Here is a 25,561-nt window from a genome sequence, read left to right as displayed (position 1 = left end):
ATTTGTGAGGTTTTCATGGACGACTTCTCCGTCTATGGATCCTCTTTTGATGATTGCTTAAGCAACCTTGACCGAGTTTTGCAGAGATGTGAAGAAACTAATCTTGTCTTGAATTGGGAAAAGTGCCACTTTATGGTTAATGAAGGTATTGTCTTGGGGCATAAAGTTTCTGAAAGAGGTATTGAAGTTGATAAAGCCAAGGTTGATGCTATTGAAAAGATGCCATGTCCCAAGGACATCAAAGGTATAAGAAGTTTCCTTGGTCACGCCGGTTTTTATAGGAGGTTCATTAAGGACTTCTCAAAAATTTCTCGGCCTCTGACTAATTTATTACAAAAAGATATACCATTTGTCTTTGATGATGATTGTGTAGAAGCATTTGAAATACTTAAGAAAGCATTGATTTCTGCACCTATCGTTCAGCCACCTGATTGGAATTTACCCTTTGAAATTATGTGTGATGCTAGTGATTATGCTGTAGGTGTTGTTCTAGGGCAAAGAGTTGATAAGAAATTAAATGTTATCCAATATGCTAGCAAAACTCTAGACAATGCTCAAAGAAATTATGCTATTACTGAAAAAGAATTCTTAGCAGTTGTATTTGCTTGTGATAAGTTCAGACCTTATATTGTTGATTCTAAAGTAACTATTCACACTGATCATGCTGCTATTAAATATCTTATGGAAAAGAAAGATGCTAAACCTAGACTTATTAGATGGGTTCTCTTGTTACAAGAATTTGATTTGCATATTATTGATAGAAAGGGAGCTGAGAACCCCGTTGCAGACAACTTGTCTAGGTTAGAAAATGTTCTGGATGACCCACTACCTATTGATGATAGCTTCCCTGATGAGCAATTAAATGTCATAAATGCTTCTCGTACTGCTCCATGGTATGTTGATTATGCTAATTACATCGTTTCTAAATTTATACCACCTAGTTTCACATACCAACAAAAGAAAAAGTTTTTCTATGACTTGAGACATTACTTTTGTGATGACCCACATCTTTATAAAGAAGGAGTAGATGGTGTTATTAGACGTTGTGTACCTGAGCATGAATAGGAACAGATCCTACGCAAGTGTCACTCCGAGGCTTATGGAGGACACCACACTGGAGACAGAACTGCACATAAGGTATTGCAATCCGGTTTTTATTGGCCTACTCTCTTCAAGGATGCCCGTAAGTTTGTTTTATCTTGTGATGAATGTCAAAGAATTGGTAATATTAGTAGACGTCAAGAAATGCCTATGAATTATTCACTTGTTATTGAACCATTTGATGTTTGGGGCTTTCATTATATGGGACCTTTTCCTGCCTCTAATGGATACACACATATTTTAGTTGCTGTTGTATACTTTACTAAGTGGGTAGAAGCTATCCCAACTAGTAGTGCTGATCATAACACCTCTATTAAAATGCTTAAAGAAGTTAATTTTTCCGAGGTTTGGAGTCCCTAGATATTTAATGACTGATGCTGGTTCACATTTTATTCATGGTGCTTTTCGTAAAATGCTTGCTAAGTATGATGTTAATCATAGAATTGCATCTCCTTATCACCCGCAGTCTAGTGGTCAAGTAGAATTGAGCAATAGAGAGCTCAAATTAATTTTGCAAAAGACTGTTAATAGATCTAGAAATAATTGGTCCAAGAAACTTGATGATGCATTATGGGCCTACAGAACCGCATATAAAAATCCTATGGGTATGTCTCCGTATAAAATGGTTTATGGAAAAGCATGTCACTTACCTCTCGAACTAGAACATAAGGCTTATTGGTCTATTAAAGAACTCACTTATGATTTCAAACTTGCTGGTGAGAAGAGGTTATTTGACATTAGCTCACTTGATGAATGGAGAACCCAGGCCTACGAAAATGCCAAGTTGTTTAAAGAAAAAGTTAAAAGATGGCATGACAAAAGAATACAAAAGCGTGAGTTTAATGTAGGTGATTATGTATTTCTATACAACTCTCGTTTAAGATTTTTTGCAGGAAAACTTCTCTCTAAATGGGAAGGCCCTTACATTATCGAGGAGGTCTATCATTCCGGTGCCATAAAAATCAATAACTTCGAAGGCACAAATCCGAAGGTGGTAAACAGTCAAAGAATTAAACATTATATCTCAGGTAATCCCATAAATGTTGAAACCAATGTTATTGAAACCGTAACCCCGGAGGAATACATAAGGGACACTTTCCGAAACGTTTCTGACTCCGAAAAGGAATAGGTACGTGGTACGGTAAGTAAACCGACTCCAAAACAGTTCTAATGGAAATTTTTCTCCGTTTTGGAATATTTAGAAAAATAGAAAAATAAGAAGCAGTCCGGGAAGGACACGAGAGCTCCACGAGGGTGGAGGGCGTGCCCCCTGCCTCGTGGGCACCTCGTGTGCTCTCCGGACTCCGTTTTCTTGCACGATACGTATTCTGGTCGGTAAAAATTCATTATATAATCTCCTGAAGGTTTTGACCACGGTATCACGCAAATATCCTCTGTTTTCGTTTCGAGCTGTCCTGCTGCAGATTAGAGCAACATGTCGTCCCAGGATTCTGAAGGAGAAAGCTATGTGGCTGATTACCTTGCAAATCCCAAGGTTTATGGAGATGTGGAGCATTATGGTTGGACTACGAAAGAAGAAGAGGACTATGAGCCCAAGAGAAAGGAGGAGACGAGCTCAGACGAAGATGAAGTCCCATTACCTCAACCTGGGGACATGCATGTGGAGTTCAAAAAGTCAAGCCTCCCTGATAGAGCGAAGAAATTTAAGATCGAGTTTATCCCTTTTCGTCTCTTGCAAGAAAACAAGCAGGAATAATGCTAAAAGATATTAAGCCTGGAGCAGGAGATTGATGGCTTGAGGGATCAAAATTCTGTCCTCAAGCGCAAATTAAGGAAGAAGACTACGCCATCAACTAAACCATCATCTTCTTCACCAGCAAAGGAGATATAATCACATGGGTATGGGCACTCCCCTTGGCAACTGCCAAGCTTGGGGGAGGTGCCCCGGTATCGTATCACAACCACATCTCCTATCTTTACCGTTTTTCTTAGTTCGATCCTTTTAGTAGTATCTTGATCTAGTAGAATAAAGTTTTGGTATGATCTAGTTTTGAGTTTTGCTTTATGATCCCTCTTTGTAATCGAGTCCGTGAGCTATATAATAAAGATTAGTGTTGAGTCAAGGGCTTGATTATCTTGCTATGATCTTGAGTGAATAAAAGAAAAGAGAAAAAGAATAAAAAGGAACAAAGAGATCATATTGATCTTATTGAGAGTAATGACTTCACATAGAAAGAGTATGATGATTAAAAATTGTTGAGAGTTGACAAACATAGCTTTGGTCATCGTTGCAATTAATAGGAAGTAATAAAGAAAGAGAGGTTTCACATATAAATATACTATCTTGGACATCTTTTATGATTGGGAGCACTCATTAAAATATGACATGCTAAAGAGTTGATGTTGGACAAGGAAGACAACGTAATGGGTTATGTTTTCTTATATCTGAGATAAAGTATATTGTCATGGATCGTCCAACATGTTGAGCTTGCCTTTCCCCCTCATGCTAGCCAAATTCTTTGCACCAAGTAGAGATACTACTTGTGCTTCCAAAAACCCTTAAACCAGTTTTGCCATGAGAGTCCACCATACCTACCTATGGATTGAGTAAGATCCTTCAAGTAAGTTGTCATCGGTGCAAGCAATAAAAATTGCTCTCTAAATATGTGTGATTGATTGGTGTGGAGGAAATAAGCTTTATACGATCTTGCGATGTGGAAGAAATAAAAGTGACGGACTGCATAATAAAGGTTCATATCACAAGTGGCAATATAAAGTGACGTTCTTTCGCATTAAGATTTTGTGCATCCAACCCTGAAAGCGCATGGCAACCTCTGCTTCCCTCTGCGAAGGGCCTATCTTTTATTATTATCTTCTACCTTATGCAAGAGTCATGGTGATCTTCACCTTTCCTTTTTATATTTTATCCTTTGGCAAGCACAGGATGTTGGAAAGATCCTGATAGATATATCTAATTGGATGTAAGTTAGCATGAATTATTATTGTTGACATTATCCTTGAGGTAAAAGGTTGGGAGGCGAAACTATAAGCCCCTATCTTTCTCTGTGTCCGATTAAAACTCCGTAACCACAAGTATTGCGTGAGTGTTAGCAATTATGAAAGACTAAATGATAGTTGAGTATGTGGACTTGCTAGAAAGCTCTGACATGGACTCTTTCTGATGTTATGATAAATTGCAATTGCTTCAATGACTGAGATTATGGTTTGTTGGTTCTCAATAAAGTTTCTGATTCATACTTTGCATTATGAATAGATTATTACTTGAGCATAAGAAATCATATGACAATATCCATATATGTTGCTTTTATGAGAATAATCATGATGCCCTCATGTCTGTATTTTATTTTATCGACACCTATACCTCTAAACATGTGGACATATTTATCGTTACCGGCTTTCGCTTGAGGACAAGCGAGGTCTAAGCTTGGGGAGTTGATACGTCCATTTTGCATCATGCTTTTATATCGATATTTATTGCATTATGGGCAGTACTACACATTATGTCACAATACTTATGCCTATTCTCTCTTATTTTACAAGGTTTACATAAGGAGGGAGAATGCCGGCAGCTGGAATTCTGGGCTGGAAAAGGAGCAAATATTAGAGACCTATTCTGCGCAACTCCAAAAGTCTTGAAACTCCACGAAAGTTATTTTTGGAAATAATAAAAAATATTGAGCGGAAGAAATACGCCAGGGGGGCCTCCACCTGGCCATGAGGGTGGGGGGCGCGCCCTACCCCCTGGGCGCGTGCCCCTGCCTCGTGGGCCCCCAGTTGGCCCTTCGGTGCCCATCTTCTGCTATATGAAGTCTTTCATCCGAAGAAAAATCATAAGCAACCTTTCGGGACGAGACTCCGCCGCCACGAGGCGGAACCCATCTAGGGCTCTGACAGAGCTGTTCTGCCGGGGACACTTCCCTCCGGGAGGGGGAAATCATCGTCATCGTCATCACCAACGCTCCTCTCATCGGGAGAGGGCAATCTCCATCAACATCTTCACCAGCACCATCTCATCTCAAACCCTAGTTCATATCTTGTATCCAATTCTTGTCTCCAACTCTGGGATTGGTACCTGTAGGTTGCTAGTAGTGTTGATTACTCCTTGTAGTTGATGCTAGTTGGTTTATTTGGTGGAAGATCATATGTTCAGATCCTTTATGCATATTAATACCCCTCTGATTATGAACATGAATATGCTTTGTGAGTAGTTACGTTTGTTCCTGAGGACATGGGAGAAGTCTTGCTATTAGTAGTCATGTGAATTTGGTATTCGTTCGATATTTTGATGAGATGTATGTTGTCTATCCTCTAGTGGTGTTAGGTGAATGTCGACTACATAACACTTCACCGTTATTTGGGCCTAGAGGAAGGCATTGGGAAGTAATAAGTAGATGATGGGTTGCTAGAGTGATAGAAGCTTAAACCCTAGTTTATGCGTTGCTTCGTAAAGGGCTGATTTGGATCCATATGTTTCATGCTATGGTTAGGTTTACCTTAATACTTTTGTTGTAGTTGCGGATGCTTGCAATAGAGGTTAATCATAAGTGGGATGCTTTTCCAAGTAAGGGAAGCACCCAAGCACCGGTCCACCCACATATCAAATTATCAAAGTACCAAACGTGAATCATATGAACGTGATGAAAACTAGCTTGACGATAATTCTCATGTGTCCTCGGGAGCGCTTTCCTTTATATAAGAATTTGTCCAGGCTTGTCCTTTGCTACAAAAAGGATTGGGCCACCTTGCTGCACTTTATTTACTTTTGTTACTTGTTGCTCGTTACAAATTATCCTATCACAAAACTATTTGTTACCTATTATTTCAGTGCTTGCAGAGAATACCTTGCTGAAAACCGCTTATCATTTCCTTCTGCTCCTCGTTGGGTTCGACACTCTTACTTATCGAAAGGACTACGATAGATCCCCTATACTTGTGGGTCATCAGCCCACTTAGCCCATTCGTGCAAGGCAAGGGGCAGTACTAAAGTTTAGTCCCACATTGCTAGTTTAGAGGGAGTTGGACCTCTTTATAAGGGAGGTTCTTTCCCCACATGTATGAGCATGAGAAAAAGAGGGACATCCACGCGCGCTCCTCCTCCGCCGCCCGCCTCGCCACGCCACGCCTCGTCACGACGCGCCGCGGGTTGCGGGAATGAGCCACGGGTATACGAAAGGTCACACGGGAGATGAAACATTTTCTGTAGTGGACACTGAATTCGAACGGCGCGTTCGCGTTCCTCTCCTGTGCCTATATAAGAGAGGTCGCTCCTCTCCAGAGAGACACACCAGAAGATCCTCTTCCTCTCGCCACAAAGTTCCTGAGCACTGCGTTGCTGCTACGATCTTCCTCATCCCGACGTGCGGCGTGCACCGCAGGTCGGGACAGTAGGCCTCCGAAACTGCACCTTTTGAGTCCTGTACGAGAGAAGGGTGATAAGGTTTTTGGGGAGCGCTCAGCGCGAATACTGACTCCTTCATCACGAACGCCCCGGACTTCGACGACTACTTCCCCGACGACGACTACTTCCCTGACGTCGACAACCTCCTTGACGACATGGCTGGCGAGGACACCGACCCCAAGTCCAGTACTGCTGCTGCTGCTGTCACGTATGTGTTCTTCTTCTTTCTGTTAGATGTCCCACCACAGTTTCTCGTACTAGTACTTGCCCTAGATGTGTTAGGTTCTACTCCACATATGCAACTACCTCTACTGTCTGCTCTACATATGCTAGGCTACAGTTCATATATGCAAATGCTATTTACCTTCTCTCAGTCGAATTCATGACTTGTTTTATCTCCGCTATATTAGTCATGCTTTATCTAATATTTCTGTCAATAAAATCATTCCGTAAATTGCTCATATTTCCAACACTGGAGATATGTTTCTATGAGCTCAATATGTTCCACATGACCTGAACAACATGCTGTCTGAAATTTAAAAAATATATAGTTTGGCACTTGTCGTTTGTGATTGAAATTAAGTCATTCACAGAAGAGGATTCGACTATACAAAAATAAATCTGGAACATGAACATGTAGTTGTTTGGTCAAAGTGCGATGAACATTGTTGTACTCCTTCTATTCCAAAATATAGTGCGTCCACGCTTCCCAGGTCCAACTTTGACCGTAAATTTAACCAACGAGACTGACTGCGGCAGGAGAAAAAATTATATAATTGAAAACTTCTTTTGAATACGAATTCACTGGTATAATTTTCGCTCCCGGCGCAGTCGGTCTTTTTGGTTAAATTTATGGTCAAAGTTAAAGCACGGAAATAGAAGAAGCACTATATTTTAAAACCAAGGGAGTATGTCAGAAGAGCAATCATGAAAATCAGCGTAAATATGCTCAAGGGTTATTTCGATCAGCACTCACTTGCTAGAGCCGCCGCTCCATGTGCTCCCTAACCGGATCGCCACTACCACACTTGGGGTCGTGAGGGGTAAATAACCCACCAACGCTGCTCCGGGAAAGCGGCACCAGACGACAGCGTGAGGCAGCGGTGGCAAACACAGCAGCCGCACGAGTCAACAACCTATCGTCCATACCTGCAAGAAGCTCCTGCAGAAGCAGCAAAATCACACATTCTACTCAACTCAAATTTATTAGTAGCAGTCAAGCTAGGCTCCAACGGCTGAGACTCCGGTTTAGGGACTTGTTCCCCGTGGCAGTGACGACGGACACAGCGGGAAGCGGAGACGGCCACAGAGTAGCCCCTGTTGGAATATACCTAGAAGACCGGCTGCAGTACCCACGCGTGATTACCTCTCACGTTGGTACCTCTGTAACTAACACACCTTGACCTAGTCCCAAACGTTCTGTGATTGCTTGTATTTCATCAGTGTAGTTAGCTCCTGACGTAGTTAGGGTAGTGGACGCACCTGCGTTTACATGTTCTCTGTATATATACGCACACTCGATTGATAAATACATAAGTTCAGGCCTCTCGTGTTCTTCTCCTCCATAGCTCAGTGGAGCGTGCCCATCACGGAACTGGGCGATAACGCGTGCACCGCTGTGTGGTGACCCCCACGACCACCCCAAAGGCGCCGAAGGCCACGGGGATATCGTTGTGGGTTAGGCGGTCAACCCCACTGCCGGCTAACATGTACAAGACGGCCCAGAGGCTACCGTGCTCGCCTTTGCTATCCCTCCTTCTCGCTTCCATGGCTTGTAGAAGGGACGGGAGAAACCCCTCATGTAGATCCAGATCGGATGGGCGTTGGGTTTGGAAAGAAAAATGAATTGGGAATGGATCGGAATGTGTTTTTTTATATGATGGATCGGGAAGGATTGATGAAAAGAAATCGGAACGGAGCGAAAACAATCTGAGAAGAGAAAAACCCCAGTCAAAGCTGGGGTTCGCTTAAAAAAGATCGGTGGGGTTGTTCCTTTGTTGAAAAAATCGGTGTGAGGTGGAACAAAAACCGGTGGGAGGTGTGATGAACGAGCGACTGACCTATGTACTGCCCGTTTAGGAGTAGAGATACGATTGAAGTAACTTCCTACTATTAATTTGCATTTCAATTAAGTCTCTGACTAATTAATGAATTGCATCAATGGCTCAATTTTACAATTGATTTGGCGCGAAAAAATCCCTACTTAGATGTAGGTAATGGCTTGATTTTCCAATTGATTTTGGTGCTTCATTTCCAAATTATGTTTGTATTAATGACTGAGTACCGATGAAATCTGGTTGCATTAATGACTGAGTACCGATGAACTCTGTTTGCATTAATGACCGAGTACCGACGAAATCTGTTTGAATTAATGACTGAGAACCGATGAAATCTGTTCGTATTAATGACTGGGTAACGATGAACGACGTACGAACTCCCTCTTTAGGAGTAGAGATCTCCTATTTATACGAGTCATATGTTGATTGCCAGCAAAATATAGTCGAACAAATATTTCTCATCGAGAATCAAAACTGGGTTCCTGCGTATTGATGTATGCGAGTATGGACAAGTACACGATGTGCATGCTTGGACTACTCGTATGTTCTGCTACTATTGCTCAATGTAAGCACACCGGCTGATATTTCTCTTTCTTTACAACTCTTCTTGAATTTAGTCCACCGGTTATGAATGTGTTGTTCTTCTGCTTCTCTCTTTCGCAAAAAAAAATGTTCTTTCGCTTTTCTAAGAAGTATGTACTATAGCTACTGAAGACTTACTTTTTTGTGTCTTGACTAATCTGTTGAGAATAATGGCATAACAATTATACGTTTGTTATTTACATAGGCGGTACCATGGCCAAGACTCATAGCGAGAAGATCAATCTACCTGCCGGGCTATGCAAGCGTTTCAGTCCTTGCACCACTGCAGTTATTTGCTTCTGCTGTCTTGTAGATGAGCACTGCTACACAGCTTTGGATGAATGCAAGACTGCGTGTAAAAAATCCTCTTCTTCAGAAGACATTCAAGTGGCCACGACATCCCTTCCTCCTTTACCTTCTCCTTTTCCATCATAGACATAATGTTCTGCATTGCGCAATAAGACTTAATTAATATAAGCATAAGCTGATGATAATATATTTCGATGATTATAATTAGAATGGTCGTGACTAAAAGTAAAATTGGCATGTATAATATCGTTCATACAGCGAACAAAAGAGACAATCTGTTTCACAAAAGAAAAATAATACCATCTCTTTTTTTTGCGGGAAAAAATGTACGATCTCAGCAAGCAGGCCTAAGCAATTCTATATCTATATCTATATTTATTTTTTTGAGAATTATCTATATCTAATATTAAAGGATGGAGTGTTTCTCCACTTTTTTCGTTTATGGTGGGACCCGGCTGATTTTTTGTCCGTCATGGGTCTTTGCCTTTTTTTTATCGTCAGGTAAAAGACATATTGATGGGCCTGCTCGAAATACCCGTACACGGCTCCATTGACCAGCTAAAAAATTGGTTCTATGCTGAGATTCGAACACAACACCTGCCCTTCACTACATAATGTTCTAGCCACTAAGCTATAGCTTCGTGGAATAACTTGATCCATACTTGCGATATAAAAAAAATCAAAATAACTTGATCCATACGTGCACAGCTAGCACAAAACTCTCCATAAACGATTCCCTTGGGCTGCTTCTACTGTTTGTAAGCTAGCTTGCTCTAGGACTCAATCTGACGTGATTGATCAAACCCATCGTAAATATTTTGATACAACAATTGCACTTCAGACTCAGAGCATCTACAACTGTGATTTTCATATCAGACCCCCTACACGTCCGCGGACGCGTCCGGACGCGTGAGAGGACAGTGACCGGTCACTCCTTATTTTGGTGCATCCGCACCCTTGTAACTCAAATCCGATCCATGATGCGCCGCCGACGCGTCGCCCATCACCAGGGCCTCGCGGGTTGTCACTCGCGCCACGCGGCCCGCGCCTCCGACTCGGGCGTCCTCGACTGGCCCAACGTCGACGAGGGCACAAGCACCAAGCGGTGTCAGTGGACAGCGTACCTGGAGTTGGGTGGAGCGGGCGGTGCTACTGTCGATGTCGCGCGGCATACGGGAGGGCCCGGCAACGTCGCCCGCACTGTGACGACGGGCGAAGGGGAGCCGCCGCCGCTACTACCGCCCCGATCTAGACGTGAGTGGCGTAAGCGATGCGGAGAGCGGTCACATCGACGTCGCTTTCGTCGCCGCTGGAGCCAGAGCTGCTGCGGTCATCCGTCGTGGATCAGATATGGTGAGGAAGTGGTGAATTGAAAAGAGGAGTGGACAAAGAGAGTGGAGTGGACTTAGCGGACTGCTGTCTAGGATTTTCATCAGATGGGATGCTTGTGAGGTCGGGTGGGCCGGACTGACGTGGCGGAAGCGCCCGGGTGCACCCGGACCACCCTATATCCACCCAACATTTGGCTGGATATGAAGGACGCCGGACAGCCCGGGCATGTGACGCCAGTTTGAGGGGTCCGATTGAGTTGATTTTTCTTGTACCGTTTAGTGACCGGATGGCCTGCCCGGGCGTTTGAGGGGTGTTTGAGGCACAGGATTGTAGATGCTCTCAGAAAATTCGTGCCGCAAGCCCACAGTCAGAAGTCACGAATTCATGAAGTGATGTAAAATAGTCTAAAGGTCAGATGCCGAATTAAGGTGTGAAGCTGATGTGCGTAGGCCAACACATAAGTATGGTTTATAAGTAAATCATTATTTTAATTATTGGGTTTTTCTTTGTCTGTGTACGAACTTGTGGTTTGCATGGTTCATTAGGGGGCGGATGCTACTCAAACATATGAATTGGTGGCGGTGTGGTAGTTGCACATCATAGTACTCATGATCTGACAGAGTTCTGCATTATGGCAGATTCCCACATAAACAGCAAAAAGAGACCATCAAACTCGCAAGCTCCCTTTATGGCATCAAGTACTCACGACTCTCCTCGACGAACACCATCTGACTTGTGAAAGTCGCTTCAACATCAGCTTTGTCCGGCGATCACGCGCACCCAATCTGCTCTGCTTGGTCTGCACTAAAACCTCCAGGAAGTACTATTTCCCATCAATTGAAAAGTTCCTGTGGAGGCATCACTCCATGACCGACGCAAGCATTCATTCAGTTAGTTGCACGGGAGTGACATCTCCGTGATATTAATGTATTCGCTTTGTCGAAAAATTAGTCACACTAGGTCTGCGTACGATTTGCCTCCTAGTGGTACGTGCACACCACGGACCAGCACAGCGAAACTGCGTGGGCGGTTCTTTCGTTTCGTCCGATACGGCAAAGCAATCGAGCCGGGGTTCACATTGACATCCAAGTCGGGCAGGCGGTTCCAATCGAGCCGCGGTTAGTAGAAGCGTGGAGGACCCGGCGATCAGTCGGGAACAGGGAGAATGCACCTCCCCTTGCCCGGCCGGTCGAGTCGCTGCCGTGTGGAAGCGCCGAGGGAGGGTCGTCGGAACAGTGTTATGTCTGTAGGGTTTAGGGTTTAGGAACCCCGCTAGCTCCTGCCCGTGCGTACGAAAAGTAAAATATATATACTCCAGTGAAAGTACACTCTGTTTTTAAAAAACGACACTACGTGCATGTTTCAAGAGACTGCGACGTTGCCGGCTGGACTCGTCTCCACCCAGCTCGTTGCACAGGAATTCTTATCCCTAGCCATATAATCTAAACTGCAATAATACTCCCACCTTTTCGGTTTATAGGGCTCAATTTAAAAATCTCACCAACCAAGGTAGATGGTGAGTGATGGAATACTTTTTATAGTTTGCAAAAAATCTAATTAATACTCATGTTTTTCTCATAAAAAATATGTTTATCAATGCATTGCAATGCGTGCATGCATAAAGTACATTGGTCAATTTTCTCTTAATACTTGCATGCAATGATTTAATGCACCTTGAAATCTGAACATGTGATGGGGAACAACCAAATTGAGCCTTATAAAAAAAACTAAAATTTTAAGATAAGCTCTATAAACCGGAAAGGAGGGAGTATCTTGTACTCTCTCCGTACCCAAATATACCAAAAAAGATTTTCTCGCTTTGTATTGCAAAGTAACTAACAGCGATCACATGTCAATTGTTGGGGCGAGTAGCACAACAAGTCCAAAAAAAAGATAGAACAAAAAAGAAGAAACAAATGCCAATAACGCCAGCTCGACAAAGTGAGGATGACCCGCCCCCGCCGCGCCCTCCGGATTCGACCCACCACAGTACAAGGCTCCAATCCACCACGTACCAACCAGCACCTCCAAGAAGGAACGCGACACCCTCCAGGAAGAAATGGCAGCACCCGAGGGTTTCACCGCATCGGAGCCGGAAGAACCGGCAAGGATTGCTCCTGTACTCCAAACCCCACTGCCCAATCGGGCCGGAGCCAACTAGCCAACTCGCCGCCCACCAGCATGCGCCACCCGCGGTCTAGGCGCCATCCATACCACCTCACTGTTGTCACCACCACGAGGCCAAGAGGACGGAGAAAGAAGCACTAGGCGATGGGAGAAACAACACTGGAGCTGCGCGGGAGGGAACCATCTCCACCGCCGTTGTGCGGGAGACCCGTGCCTCCGGCACCATCGCAATCACCATCCGGAAGCGGCAGCAGGGCATACCAGACCCACCCTGGCCCGGCCAGGCCCAGAACGGGCCCGCAAAATGTTGCAGCAGGTTGGCGCCGGCGCCGCCAACACCCACTCGCCCATCGCCACTCCCCCGCCTCCTGGAAGCCATGCCGTCGACCCTTCGCACCGTCGGCCCACCCACACCTAGACGGGGCCTAGATCTGAGTCGAGCGGGCGCCGCCAGATCACGCCGCCGCACCACCCCGCTGCCAACGGCAGCGTGCCGCCCAGCAAATCGCCCGCCACCACGTCGAAGGGCCCCGCCGCCTAGGAGCACCCTGCAGCGCCGCGCCGCCCCGCGTCAGCGCGACACCGAGAGGGGAAAGGCCAAGGGCCGCCGCCAGCGCCGCCCAGGCCAGGCCCGGTGCCGGACGCCAATGACGGCGGTGGGGAGGGAGGGAAGGGGAAGGGGAAGGGAAGGAGGCGCTGGGGGTGTGGCCGGTCGCCCACGGGCGTGACACGGTCGCAGGAGAGAGGTCCGTACCCAAATATAAGACGTTTTGATAGGTTACTTTAGATTACCAAAACATCTTATATTTTTATATAGAGACAGTATTATGTTACAGAGGTAGTATTATACTAGAAATGATACCCCGCGTTGCCGTTGGAATTTGTTGCAATGATTTGATGAGTTCTTTTTTTTACCAACAAGGCCGTTGTTCAGTGGCGAAGCCACGTTGTAGCTGTGTAGTTTAGTGATTACAGATGAATTTGGCATACAGGAGAACCTCATGTATGTGTATACCACTGCTGATCAAACAAGTTGAAAAAATCAACTGCACCAGATCCATGTGACATCACAACGTATGGATGCTCGCCCCGCCACTGCCATTGTTGCATATAGATGAACGCAACATTGAGCATTTGAGCTTGTTACAGTTCGCTGGGCTTTTGTGGAGCAGACTAGATGACTATTTCGAGCGGCATCCGATGGTTGCCGAGGCAGACGATCTAATCAACTTATCACCCTACACACGTGTAGTACTCCATTCATTCCCTTATACAAGGCCATTATGAAAAATACATTTTGCATCTATACAAGGCTACTAACAGTAGTCGAGGAAAAAATTAATGATGTTTCCTCGTAGTAGCAACTAGTTTAATACTTGCATGTATTTAGTCATAATGACAATATGTTACTTCCTTCTCATTTCTTCCTTGCATGCATGCGGGCATATTAATGATCCTGGCTAACAAGAAGAAAAATTGGCTTGCAAAGTAGTCATTAAATTTTACCTTGGTACCTGTAATTTGAGTTTGTGGCCTTGTTTAGGGAACGGAGGGAGTACTGCCCTATTTACATCTCCACATATATCACGTAATAAACGGTACAATCACGATAAGTGGGAATACATCACCTAAATGGCAGTACCATAATGGGGCTGCGGTCAGGGAATTCCAATACACAACAATCAATTTAAAGTCAATGTTTTGTTAAGGAAACGGAGGGGAAATGTGTGTTTTCACCTCTTAACCTTTATTTCATAAATTGAAAATGTAGAGAAATAAGAAATTTGGAGCTTTCGTGAGATTTCGAGAAATAGAGGGTGAGTGTGTTGAGTATGATGGAAAAAAATCTTTTACAATGAAAGCACACAAACAATTTTCAATTTTGCGATCTATTGTACCAGGTTGCGTGTTTTATCCGAGGCTGACGAATGTCGTGCAGGTCGAATTGTCTGAGCCTGCCATTAGCGTTGAGAATCACCTCATTTCCATTGGTGAACTGAAGGTGTACCTTTCTCCCGTGTTCAACATATTGTGCCTTTTAGTTATCCGAACTTGATGTTACATCATTACGAACTCAAAGTTTAGCATACAAGCTCTTATGTTTATTATCTTACCAATGTTTTCTTTCAAATGCTTTGTCGTAATTCAGATCTTGGATGCTACCGAACATATCTTGGATTTAGTATTTGTTAGTTTTTGTTGTAATACTGATCGGATGGTGGACAACTTTCTATATGGGCATGATAAATGTTCTTTAATCTTTTGTACTGGCCGTGTTGTTTGAGTGGTAAATTATTCTTCAAGTTTGTAAAGACATATTTATATATTCTGTATCCATTGCAGTGCTTGGGTTCTTACCTACATATTAAATCTACATGCAATTGATGTCATGTTCGATCACAAAATTAAAGATTTGGATTAGTGTTTATTCAATGCATTTTCTTGTATTCTTCAGTATTAAGGCGCTGTTTTAATTCAATTTATTGGGGGACATGAAAAGAATTTCTCTCTCAGGGCACAATATCTTTTTTTTGCAAGGACTCAGGGCGCAATCTCAACCATATGAAAGGATGTCACTCGGCATACGTGAGGAGTTGTACTACTCATATGGTGCAGCACGGGTGGGTTGATGTGTTAAAATGGAGAACGTGAACATGCGTGGTGCTTGAGCCATGGTTAGTCAGATAGTGCAATTTTTATAACCGCACGAGCATGTGTGCTAGTATTAAAAAAACTATCATATATTTTCCAGTTTTTTCATAACTTTTTACTATAAAGTACTTCCTCTGTCCATAATATAGGATGTTGTTTGCAAACTAAAACAGCTTGCAAAAACGTATTATATTATTGGACGGAGTAGTATATATAGTATATAAATCAGAAACGGGTGTACCAGATACCGAGGGGGAACAAGGTATGTACTTATCCGGTTTGCAATATGTACTTTTGCACAAAAAAATAGAAAAGTACCCGGTCAATTGTTGAGTGCTGAAATTGTAGAACACATATTTTACATAACGTGAAAGCTTCCTCTTTTTCCCAGAAGGAAGGAATAGTCACGCTTGCGGCAACGGAGCGGATATGGACGCCGCGGTGTCCCCTCTCTCCGTATCGTCGAGTTTTTGTCTGTACCGAAACGTGCGAGCAATGGCAACGTGAGAAACAACGGCGAGCCTGCCCAAACGTGCCGCTCCTTCCGGCGAGCCCGAACCAACGGCAGCCGCCTCCTCCTCCCTATAAATTCCACGCGCCACTACGCGGCAGCCTCATCCATTCCAGCGAAACATCACGCGGTCAACACAACAAACGCATCCAGAATTCCAGATCCGAGCTCCCAGAGCCTGCACCGTCAGAACTCGCCCAGAACTCCAGATCGACCTCGCGATTACGTTTCTTGCCACGCGTGCGCGCACATCCATGGCGGTTGCCGCCGGAGGAGGGGTGGTGCTGAGCCTGCGCGGCCCGTCGTCTTCGGCGTGGCCGGCGGTGGGGCGGCGGCGTAGGGCGTCGTCGTCAGCGGCGGTGAGGTGCGGGGCGACGCGGGAAAAGAGGCCGGCGGCGACCCCGGGCGTGGCTCTGGAGGAGGACCACTACCGGACGCTGCGGCTGGCGCCGGGGGCCACCAGGGGCGAGGTCAAGAAGGCCTTCCACCGCCTCGCGCTGCAGTACCACCCGGACGTCGTGCGCCAAGAAAACAGCGACCGCGTGGACTTCCAGCGGATCAACGCGGCGTACCGGAGGGTGAGGAGCAACATGCGGGAGGCGGAGGCGAGGCTCGAGTACTGGCGCCGCCGCTACGGCCTCCCCGACGAGGACCTCGACCGCTACCGCCGCTACCTCAACGACGACGGCGAGGACGACTGGTTCCCCGATCTCTGAAACGGCGCCCTACGCGATTCTTGTCATGGCAGAGGCAGTAGCACTGTAATTAACTAGATGATACCTCGCGGGTTGCTACGGGATCGCTTTGTTGGCTTTAAAAATAGCATAGAAACTAAAGAGATTTTTTACGGTACATCATACTACCAAATTGGAGGGGCAGTATTAAGTTAGATCCAATGGTTGATATAGATCGGCTTAGGATTTGGTCGAGGACAGCTTCTTAATTTCCCCGTGGGTACATCGGGTCCTGAAGGCCACGATTGATTCAGTTCCTGCAATCAATCAGCAGGAAAACGAAAATTAATCGTTCGCCGTCGTACGGCCTCGATCGCCTCGCTCACGATTAACCCCAATTGCACCGCTGCATGTATGAACGCCTCAGCACGGCCCTCTCCTCCTGCTTCGCCGCCGCCCAGGCGGAAGGTCGACGAAGAGGACGACACCATCGACGGCTGCTATAGGTTTTTTTGTGGTCTCAGACCAAGCACCAGCTGGGCCGAGTGTGCCCTCGTCTCTCGCCGCTGCCAAAGCAAAATTCATGGGCACCAAAGGGGTGCGGCTCCGTAAAAGAATCCTCCAATGAGGATCCTGTTCTGGAACATAAGGGGTTTTAGGCAAACGAGACGCAGAATCCAGCTGAAAGAATATATATGTCCCAAGAAAATATTGATCGCATTGCGCTCCAAGAAACGATCAGGGCCGAATTCTCCTACTTTGATCTCAAATCAATTGACCCTCAAGAGAAATTCACGTGGCAATGGGTGCTAGCGACAAGCCATTTGGGTGGTTTACTTCTAATTGGTCCTTCAGCCGTTTCTTTCTCAGCGCTTCGTCCTCACTGTTGCCACGCAAGTGAGCCGCGCTAAGATTGCTTTAGTTACCACTCCAGTTATTATCGGTGGTGACTTCAACTGAAAACTGACACAACTCTCGGCCCGAACGGCCCGAACGGCTTTCCATGAATTCTGACTGTATGGTTCCAGACTTTGCAAAACCTTTCAAGCTCCGACCTTCCTCTCCCATGGGAGGCATCACCCAAGGAGAACATCAAGCACCCAGGAGAAGGTTATTGGCTACTGGATTAAGATTTCAGACCGACGCTATTACTGTAATCAGAAATAATTATTTCCCCTAAATCAAGATTCATAAAATGCCTTTACGAAAACATCAAGAAAAGGGAAGACACAAAGCAACAATATACAAGACAACTAACGGACAGAGAAATATATGCGGATGAAACAACTAGCTAGGAAACTTGAACATTACTGTAGCACCAATCAATTTGACGCCTACACCTGAATTTACAGACCTTCCATTCCATGAAGAGACGATCTGCCCATATGTCGCATTTTTCTGATTCAGCATATATGCAAATTACATGACGAGACAAAAGCAACACACACATCATAGAGGTAGCTGACAGGGAAGGCGCAAGGCAAAAGATTGTCACTGCAGGTCTAACTAAGGAACATGCATACCGTACACAGGGTGTTACTACCGCTGGTTTAAAGCAAGGTTGGCAATGAACTCCTTAAAAACCGAGCGATAAGTCGTATATACACGGTCCCAGCCATTAGTTGACATTACTGTTTGCAAGCACGAGGGAGACTGGACTTGGATAAACTTGAAGCACGCCTCCTTCAATCCCTGGCAGTGGTGCTGCTCGGCTAGAGCAAGAGTGGACATCACCGAGGTCACACCTATGTGTTCAGACAGCTGTTGCTCACAGATGAACTTGAGCCGTTGGAGATCATATCTGTCTGCTGCCACAAACAAGTGTTGCAAACATTGCAGCCTCATTTCATCTTGAACTGCCTCCGCTTCTTTTGCTTCTTCCATAACTACTGACATTTCATCCTCCCCCATCCTGTGCTCCTCTCTCAAAGGCAAGGGAAATACATCCGTGTAGATGAAGATAAGCAAAGCCCTGAACACTTTTGCTTCCATGTCTTTGATCTGTATGACGGTGGATGTAGTGGTGCCCTCCTTCATGGGGCCAAAGAGTTATGCCATGAATACTTTAGACCTGGCTGCAAGCACACACCGGTGTGCAGCGAACCTCTCGCCACTGACCTCGAATGTCACATCAGCACCCACCTTGGTTTGCAAAAGATTGTTAAAATGGTGGTGTATGCCAGACAGGGTGCGACCGGCGTCCTCGGTTTTGGAATCCTGGCAAACAACCATGATGTCGCACCGGACGGTGAAACAACCACCCTTCAGATCCGATGATCGTTCGATGGCATCTCTTCTCATAAACCTGTCACAGCCCCACGAGGTAGCACTGCCGGAGAAGGTGCAAGTCTTGCTAGCTTCACAAATGTACATTGGATTCTGCTTCTCAACATGGTCGACGAGGCTAAAACTGAACTTGGCCTCCACGGCCAGGCCACGCTCGGCATCGTCGTTGTCGTAGACAAGGGCTACATAGAGGGAAACGTAGTCGGCGCAATCCGGGGTTAAGCCGTTAGGGTAGTACCGGATGTACCAATAGTGGCCTCCTACATTGAAAATACCAGTGGTGATGCTGTCGCCGGTGGATGACCCCTCCTGTGTACGCGGGTAGCCCCTGACCATGAGCAGGTGATACCCGCTGTCGGCGCCGGCGTGGACGGCCGATGTCTCGCAAGAGCACTCCTTGTCGCCGTCGACTACAGACACACCGGCGAACGACGACATGACGGAATCTGCTAGCCCATTGAGAGTAAATCTGCTCAGTCACCATTCACACTCCACAAATTTCAGACTCGGGATCGATGAGCTGAGGGGGGTGGGTGGGGGGCAAACCTGGTCCCGTCCGGCTGCCGCGAGCACCCCACGGAGCGGCCGCCGCACGTAGACGCCGCCGCTTCTCCCCGGAACAGAGGTTGCGGCGAGCTGAGGGGCTGGACCCGTCCGGCGGCAGCACGCACCGCACGGATCCGCTGCCGCACGAATACGACTCTCTACTTGCTGCGCCGCTCGCGCTGCCGGAAACGGAGTTCGCGCCGCCGCCGACGCCGCCGGAAACAGAGAGTGTGCGCCGTCGGCTTGTTGCGTGCGTGCGTGCGTGCTACCTGGGCCTGCATAGGGTTAACAAACAACTCGCCACATGGTAATTGGGCCTCAAGGCCCCAACTGCAAAGCCCATCACGCTGAGTTTTGTGCGATGCAATAATACAATTAAGTCAAAAACAGTTAGCCATATTACATTAAAAAAATTGTTTATGGAATGGTAAACACAACGTAGCTGATCTTTTCTATCTCCAAAATAGAAATTTTCTAACGGCATCTACAGCCAGGTGCCTTAAACACCCCTCAAATGCCCGGGCGGATGAACCGGTCACTGACCAGTCAAAAAAAAAAAACGACCTGGCAAACCATAGACGCCGGAATATGTAGGTCCTGGGCTGCCGGGGCCAGAGTAGCGCCGACAAAAGACCCCATGCGAGGTCTCAAACGCCCGCCGTGCCACTAGATCGACGTCGTCAAAAGCAGCCGCCGCTAGGAAACAACCAACTCGACCTCAACACCACCACCACGCCATAGCCGTCGCCGCAACTCGGAGGGGGGTGGGTGGGTGGGTGGGGGCCAAACCTAGCCACGTCCGGCAGCCGCGAGCACCCCACGGAGTGGCCGCCGCACGAAGACACCGCCGCTTCTCCCCGAAACAGAGGCTGCGGCGAGCTGAGGGGCTGGACCCGTCTGGCGGATTCGCCGCCGCACTAAGACGCGCCGCTCGCTGGGCCGCTCGTGCTGCCTGAAAGGGAGTTCACGCCGCCGCCCCACTAGCTGCGCCGCCAACGCCGCCGGAAACAGAAAGTGGTGCGCCGTCAGCTTGTTTTTTTTTTTTTGAGGCAATGCGCTGTCGGCTCACCACGTCATTGGGCCTCAAGGCCCCAACTGCAAAACCCATCGCGCTGAATTTTGTGCGATGCAATAATACAATTAAGTCAAAAACAATTAGCCATATTACATTAAAAAAATAGTGTTTATGGAATGGTAAACACAACTTGCCTGATCTTTTCTATCACCAAAACAGAAATTTTCTAACAACATCTACAGCCAGGTGCATTAAACACCCCTCAAACACCCGGGCGGACGAACCGGTCACTGACCAGTCAAAAAAAAATGACCTGGCAAACCATTAGCCATATTACATAGTATATCCCGTAATTGTTCATACCCTGATGAACAATATCTTTGAAGGTACTAATATTCAGTATTCAGATAAAACAGTGAACGTTCCATAATGTAAGAAGTTTTTTGACACTAGTGTAATGTCAATGGAGAGAGTAACAGGCAGCTCCAACAATTTCGTGGTCTTTCTAGCACGTATGAACAACTTCTACACTAGACAAGCAAAGATATCTTGTTGCTTGCATCTACAACTCTTCAATTTGGATGGATGGTCAGGCCATGTATTCGCAGATCCTCCTTGGTACAATCCATACACGTAATCCAAGCACCGACTGGTCACCGCCGCCATTCTTCACCTATACATACACACAGCCAATGCACCGGTTCAGTCATCCGAGTACCATAAAGTATCGACAAGTGAGCTTAAGTTGTCATGAAACATGGTCTTACCCAGATCAGAAGAGGAGAAGCAACCAACAGCATGACCAGGTACAAGCTCCCAAAAACGCCCTTGGCTTACCTCAGAGACATCTTCACAAGCACTACTAGTCTGGAGATTAATAGCCATGCGAAAGGTGCCCCAGGGTGCAATTTGCAGCAGGATGCTGCCACTGATTTTGAACAGAGACACAACAAGCATTAGCATGGGCAGCAAATGTCAGTTCAAATAATTAGGTGTGTGGGTAAAAACACAAAGACGCAAAGAAATTAAGATGCAACGGACACCAACTCGTATATGTTTGTATAATACTGAGCCTGACGGAACATGCAAACAGATAAGAGTGATGATTCATATGATTTCCTGCAAACTGACATTAAGAAACAACAATGTGTTCATTGATAAATGTTTTGATTCTAGTGTCCTGCAGTATGGGAAATAACATGTATAAACCTGGAATTTTTTTACAGGAGCAGCTAGGTGGGATCAATTAATTCAAACCTATGTTAATACCAGCATAGCTCCAAGTAAGCTGACGAAATGATATTTATTATATAAAGAAAAATTATATAATATGTATGTTGAAAATCTGGACCCATCCCACTGGAAACAATGAGTAGGTAAGTGCACATATCTGCATCAAGATACTTGGAAATTGCAAGAGACACCAAATTCCGATAAAAAACAACTGGAAAATGTATCAATGGGGCCATGATGGCAAGTCGGAAGATGTAATGAATACAATTAAAAAAATGTGGTTGTTCTGATTGCTTAGCTTTTTTCTTTTTTTGCGGAATATTCTGATTGCTTAGCTGTTAGCACTACAAGCCTGGTAGTTGATCTCCAATGAGAACTTCTGTGGTCAAGCAATGCTCTAGGTAATAGCTCACACCAGTACACGTTTGCATGATAGTAATAAATAGGAACAGAAATTACATTCACTGCTTGTCCATTCATCATGTCCTAAAAAGGGTGAATGATTCATATTTTCTCGAAGATACCTCCCATTGATTATCCAATCAGCCGGTTTCCTTGCATACGTTGCACAGGCATTTTAATTTTTTGGCTTTTCAGGGGCGTCTACGATATATAAGGTGAAATGCATAAAGGCAGGAACCAACTCATCTGTGATGAAATGGGGGAAAATGTGGCAGCCAACACAGCAAGACTAGCTCAGACATCAACACCAGCATACCTCCAAATAGGTTGACCAAAAGCTATTTGTTACATAAAGAAAAAGTATAGCCCCTGTGGCCCTGTCTGTGCACTCAAAGCTTTCCCCAGCTTTTCTAAACTGACAGCAACCATCTGTGCTCCAAAATATACCAGGATGAAAGTAATATTTTCAGGTACAGAAAACAACTAAAGCATTGGACTTTGCAAAAACATTTAAAGCTCCCCCATTCACCCCCCATGGGAAGCGCCGCACAATGAAAACATCAAGCACCCAGGAGAAGGTTCCTGGGTACTCGATCAAGGTTTCACACTGACGCTGTGATTATAATAAGAAAAAATTGTTTCCCCTAAATTCAGGTTCATAAAATGCCTTTCCAAAACATCTACATTGTTCTTTTTGATAACCAAGGGTTAAACATAACAGGGAAGGCACAAAGCAACAGTATACAAGACAACTAATGCAGACAACTAAGGATAAAATGACGAGCTAGGAAGCTGCACATTACTGATATGCCGATAAATTTGACACTTACTCCTGAATTTACAAACCATCCATTTCATGAAAAGACAATTTGCCATATTTTAGGATTTCCCTGATTCAGCACATGGGCAAATTATATACATGATGAGACAAAAGCAATACACACAGATTACCATCTCTCTAGAGGATCCCACATATATACAAAAGAGTGTCAATTCAGGTCTAACTAAGGAACATGCATAACGTACCGTATGCAGGGTGTTACTTTCGCTGGTTCGAAGCAAACTTGAGAAAGAGCTCCTTCAAAACCGAGGGATAGGTCGAAACTACATGATCCCAGCCATTCGTTGCCATTACTGTTTGCAAGCACGAGGGGGACTGGACTTGGATAAACTTCAAGCACGCCTCCTTTAATCCCTTGCAGTGGTGCTGCTCGGCTAGAGCAAGAGCAGACATCACCGTGCTCACACCTATGTTCTCAGACAACTGCTTCTCACAGATGCACTTGAGCCGTTGGACATCATATCTGTCAGCCGCTACCAACAAGTCTTGAAGCCATTGCAGCAACATTTCATCCTCTGCTGCCTCCTTTTCTTGCCCATCTTCCATAACTTCTACCATTGCATCCTCCTCCATGCTGTCCTTCTCCATCACAGGGAATGAGTCTGTGTAGATAAAGCTAAGCAGTGCCTTGAACACTTTTGCTTCCATGTCTTTGATCTGTATGACGGGGGACGTCTCCTTCATGGGGCCAAATAGTTGTGCCATGAACACCATGGATCGGGCAGCGAGCACACACCGGTGTGCGGCGAAGGTCTCGCCGCTGACCTCGAATGTCACATCAGCACCCACCTTGGTTTGAAGGAGAGTGTTAAAATGCTGGTCTATGTCAGACAGGAGCACCTTGGTGTCATGGCCACCGGCATCCTCGGCTTTGGGGTCCTTGCGAATGACCATGACATCACACCGGATGGTGAAGCAATCACCCTTTAGGTCCGATGATCGCTCAAGGGCATCTCTTCTCACAAACTTGTCGGTGCCCCAGGAACAATGGCCGTCGGTGAATCTGCAAGTCTTACCAGCCGCACGAATGTACATTGGCGTCTGCTTCTCAACCTCGTCAACGAAGCTGAAACAAAACTTAGTCTCCAGGGGCTCTTTGAGACTGTTGTCGTAATTGGTAACAAAGAGAGAAATGAAGTCGCCGCAGTCCGGGTTTTCGCCGTTGGGGTAGTACTCGATGTACCAGCAATGGCCTCCTATGGTGAAAACATCGGAGGTGATGCTCTCGCCGGCGGACAACTCTTGTTTGGTACGCGAGTATCCCCGGACCACGAGCAGGTGGTACCCGCTGTCCGCGCCGCCGGCATCCACCACGGCCGACGCCTCGCAACAGCACTGCTCGCCGTCGATGATGGACACGCCGGTGAAGGACGACATGACGAGCCTGCCGATCCATTGAAAATGTATAGTTGCTCAGTCTGTCGGTCACCATTGAAACCCCAAGTTGAGTTGGGAGCTGCGATAGATGAGCTGAGGGGCGAACCTGGTCAGGCACCCCGCGGGGCCGCCGCCCGCTCCGACGTTTCTGCGCGGGGGGGGGGGGGGGGGGGGGGGGGGGGGGGGGGGGGGGGGGGGGGGGGGGGGGGGGACAGAGCTGGGCTTGCACCGGCGGCCGCAGGGAGTCGCCGCTGCTTCTCACGCCGCGGCCGCCCGCTCCGACGTCGCCACGCGGGGGGAAGCGGACCTGAGATTGCCTGGGCTTGCACCGGCGGGCGGCCGCCGCGGGGAAGCCGCCTGGGCTTGCGCCGGCGGGCGGCCGTACGGAGTCGCCGCCGCGTCGCTCCCCGACGGAAAACAGAGTTTGCGGCGCCGGCTCGCCGATGGGCCTGCCACGTTGATTTAGGGTTTGTGAGTCCCCACTTTGATTGGGCTTTGTAAGCCCCTCACAGCCCACGTTGCAAAGCCCATACATCATTGCTCACGGCACTGTTTGGGTTTGGGCAAAGCCTGAAAATCGAGCTGAATTTTGCATCAATATAATAATTCACTCAAAGCAATTCGAGTTTGTATTTACGGAACGGCTAACTTGACTGTAATTTTGTGAAGTCAGTCAAAATTATGCATTTACCGGAACCGGCATCTTCTGCGGGGATAAATTCAGTTCCTGATGGATAACTTCAGTAACGGAATGAGATTGTGATCATCATAGTACAGTACCGTGCAATGTGCTAAAAGCTTCAGCGAGCTTTGCCCTCCTTAATGAATTGCAATTAAACGGTGATATTGCGAAGCCAGTGATATCCGTAATCGGAGCAAGATTTGAAATTTCCATGTGAGGAGAACAAACGTATAATGTGCTAAAAGCTTCAGCAAGCTTTGCCCTCATCAATGAATTGTGATTTCACAATGATATCCGTAATCGCAGCAAGATTTGAAATTTCCATGCGCAAAAAAAATAAATATAAGAGCATCTATAGCCTGGCGCTTCAAACCTCTCTTCATACACACAGGGCCGGTCCTGAGATTTTCGGGGCCCGGGGCGAGACTAAAACCCGGGGCCCTTAATGTAGACA

The 25,561-nt window shown here is 46.2% G+C and overlaps 3 protein-coding genes across 3 annotated transcripts; 1 reads left to right on the top strand and 2 right to left on the bottom strand.

Annotated features, from left to right (window-relative positions):
- Positions 1 to 16,119: 16,119 nt before the first annotated feature.
- LOC123167457 (chaperone protein dnaJ 8, chloroplastic-like) lies at positions 16,120 to 16,903 on the top strand. The gene has a single exon (XM_044585296.1). The coding sequence runs from the start codon at positions 16,306 to 16,308 to the stop codon at positions 16,765 to 16,767; it is 462 nt and encodes a 153-aa protein (XP_044441231.1). The 5' UTR covers positions 16,120 to 16,305; the 3' UTR covers positions 16,768 to 16,903.
- Positions 16,904 to 18,004: 1,101 nt separating this feature from the next.
- LOC123165075 (BTB/POZ and MATH domain-containing protein 4) lies at positions 18,005 to 19,836 on the bottom strand. Its single transcript, XM_044582703.1, has 2 exons — positions 19,558 to 19,836; positions 18,005 to 19,457 (listed from the first exon to the last, which is right to left on the bottom strand). The coding sequence occupies exon 2, from the start codon at positions 19,447 to 19,449 to the stop codon at positions 18,775 to 18,777; it is 675 nt and encodes a 224-aa protein (XP_044438638.1). The 5' UTR covers positions 19,450 to 19,457; positions 19,558 to 19,836; the 3' UTR covers positions 18,005 to 18,774.
- Positions 19,837 to 20,705: 869 nt separating this feature from the next.
- Positions 20,706 to 24,606, bottom strand: LOC123165074 (BTB/POZ and MATH domain-containing protein 2). The gene is made up of 4 exons (XM_044582702.1): positions 24,532 to 24,606; positions 23,234 to 24,432; positions 21,340 to 21,500; positions 20,706 to 21,245 (listed from the first exon to the last, which is right to left on the bottom strand). The coding sequence occupies exon 2, from the start codon at positions 24,423 to 24,425 to the stop codon at positions 23,247 to 23,249; it is 1,179 nt and encodes a 392-aa protein (XP_044438637.1). The 5' UTR covers positions 24,426 to 24,432; positions 24,532 to 24,606; the 3' UTR covers positions 20,706 to 21,245; positions 21,340 to 21,500; positions 23,234 to 23,246.
- Positions 24,607 to 25,561: the final 955 nt, after the last annotated feature.

Source organism: Triticum aestivum, chromosome 7D (genome assembly GCF_018294505.1).
Source record: "Triticum aestivum cultivar Chinese Spring chromosome 7D, IWGSC CS RefSeq v2.1, whole genome shotgun sequence".
In the NCBI taxonomy this organism is placed as follows: domain Eukaryota; kingdom Viridiplantae; phylum Streptophyta; class Magnoliopsida; order Poales; family Poaceae; genus Triticum; species Triticum aestivum.
This window is presented reverse-complemented; position numbering and strand designations above follow the sequence as displayed.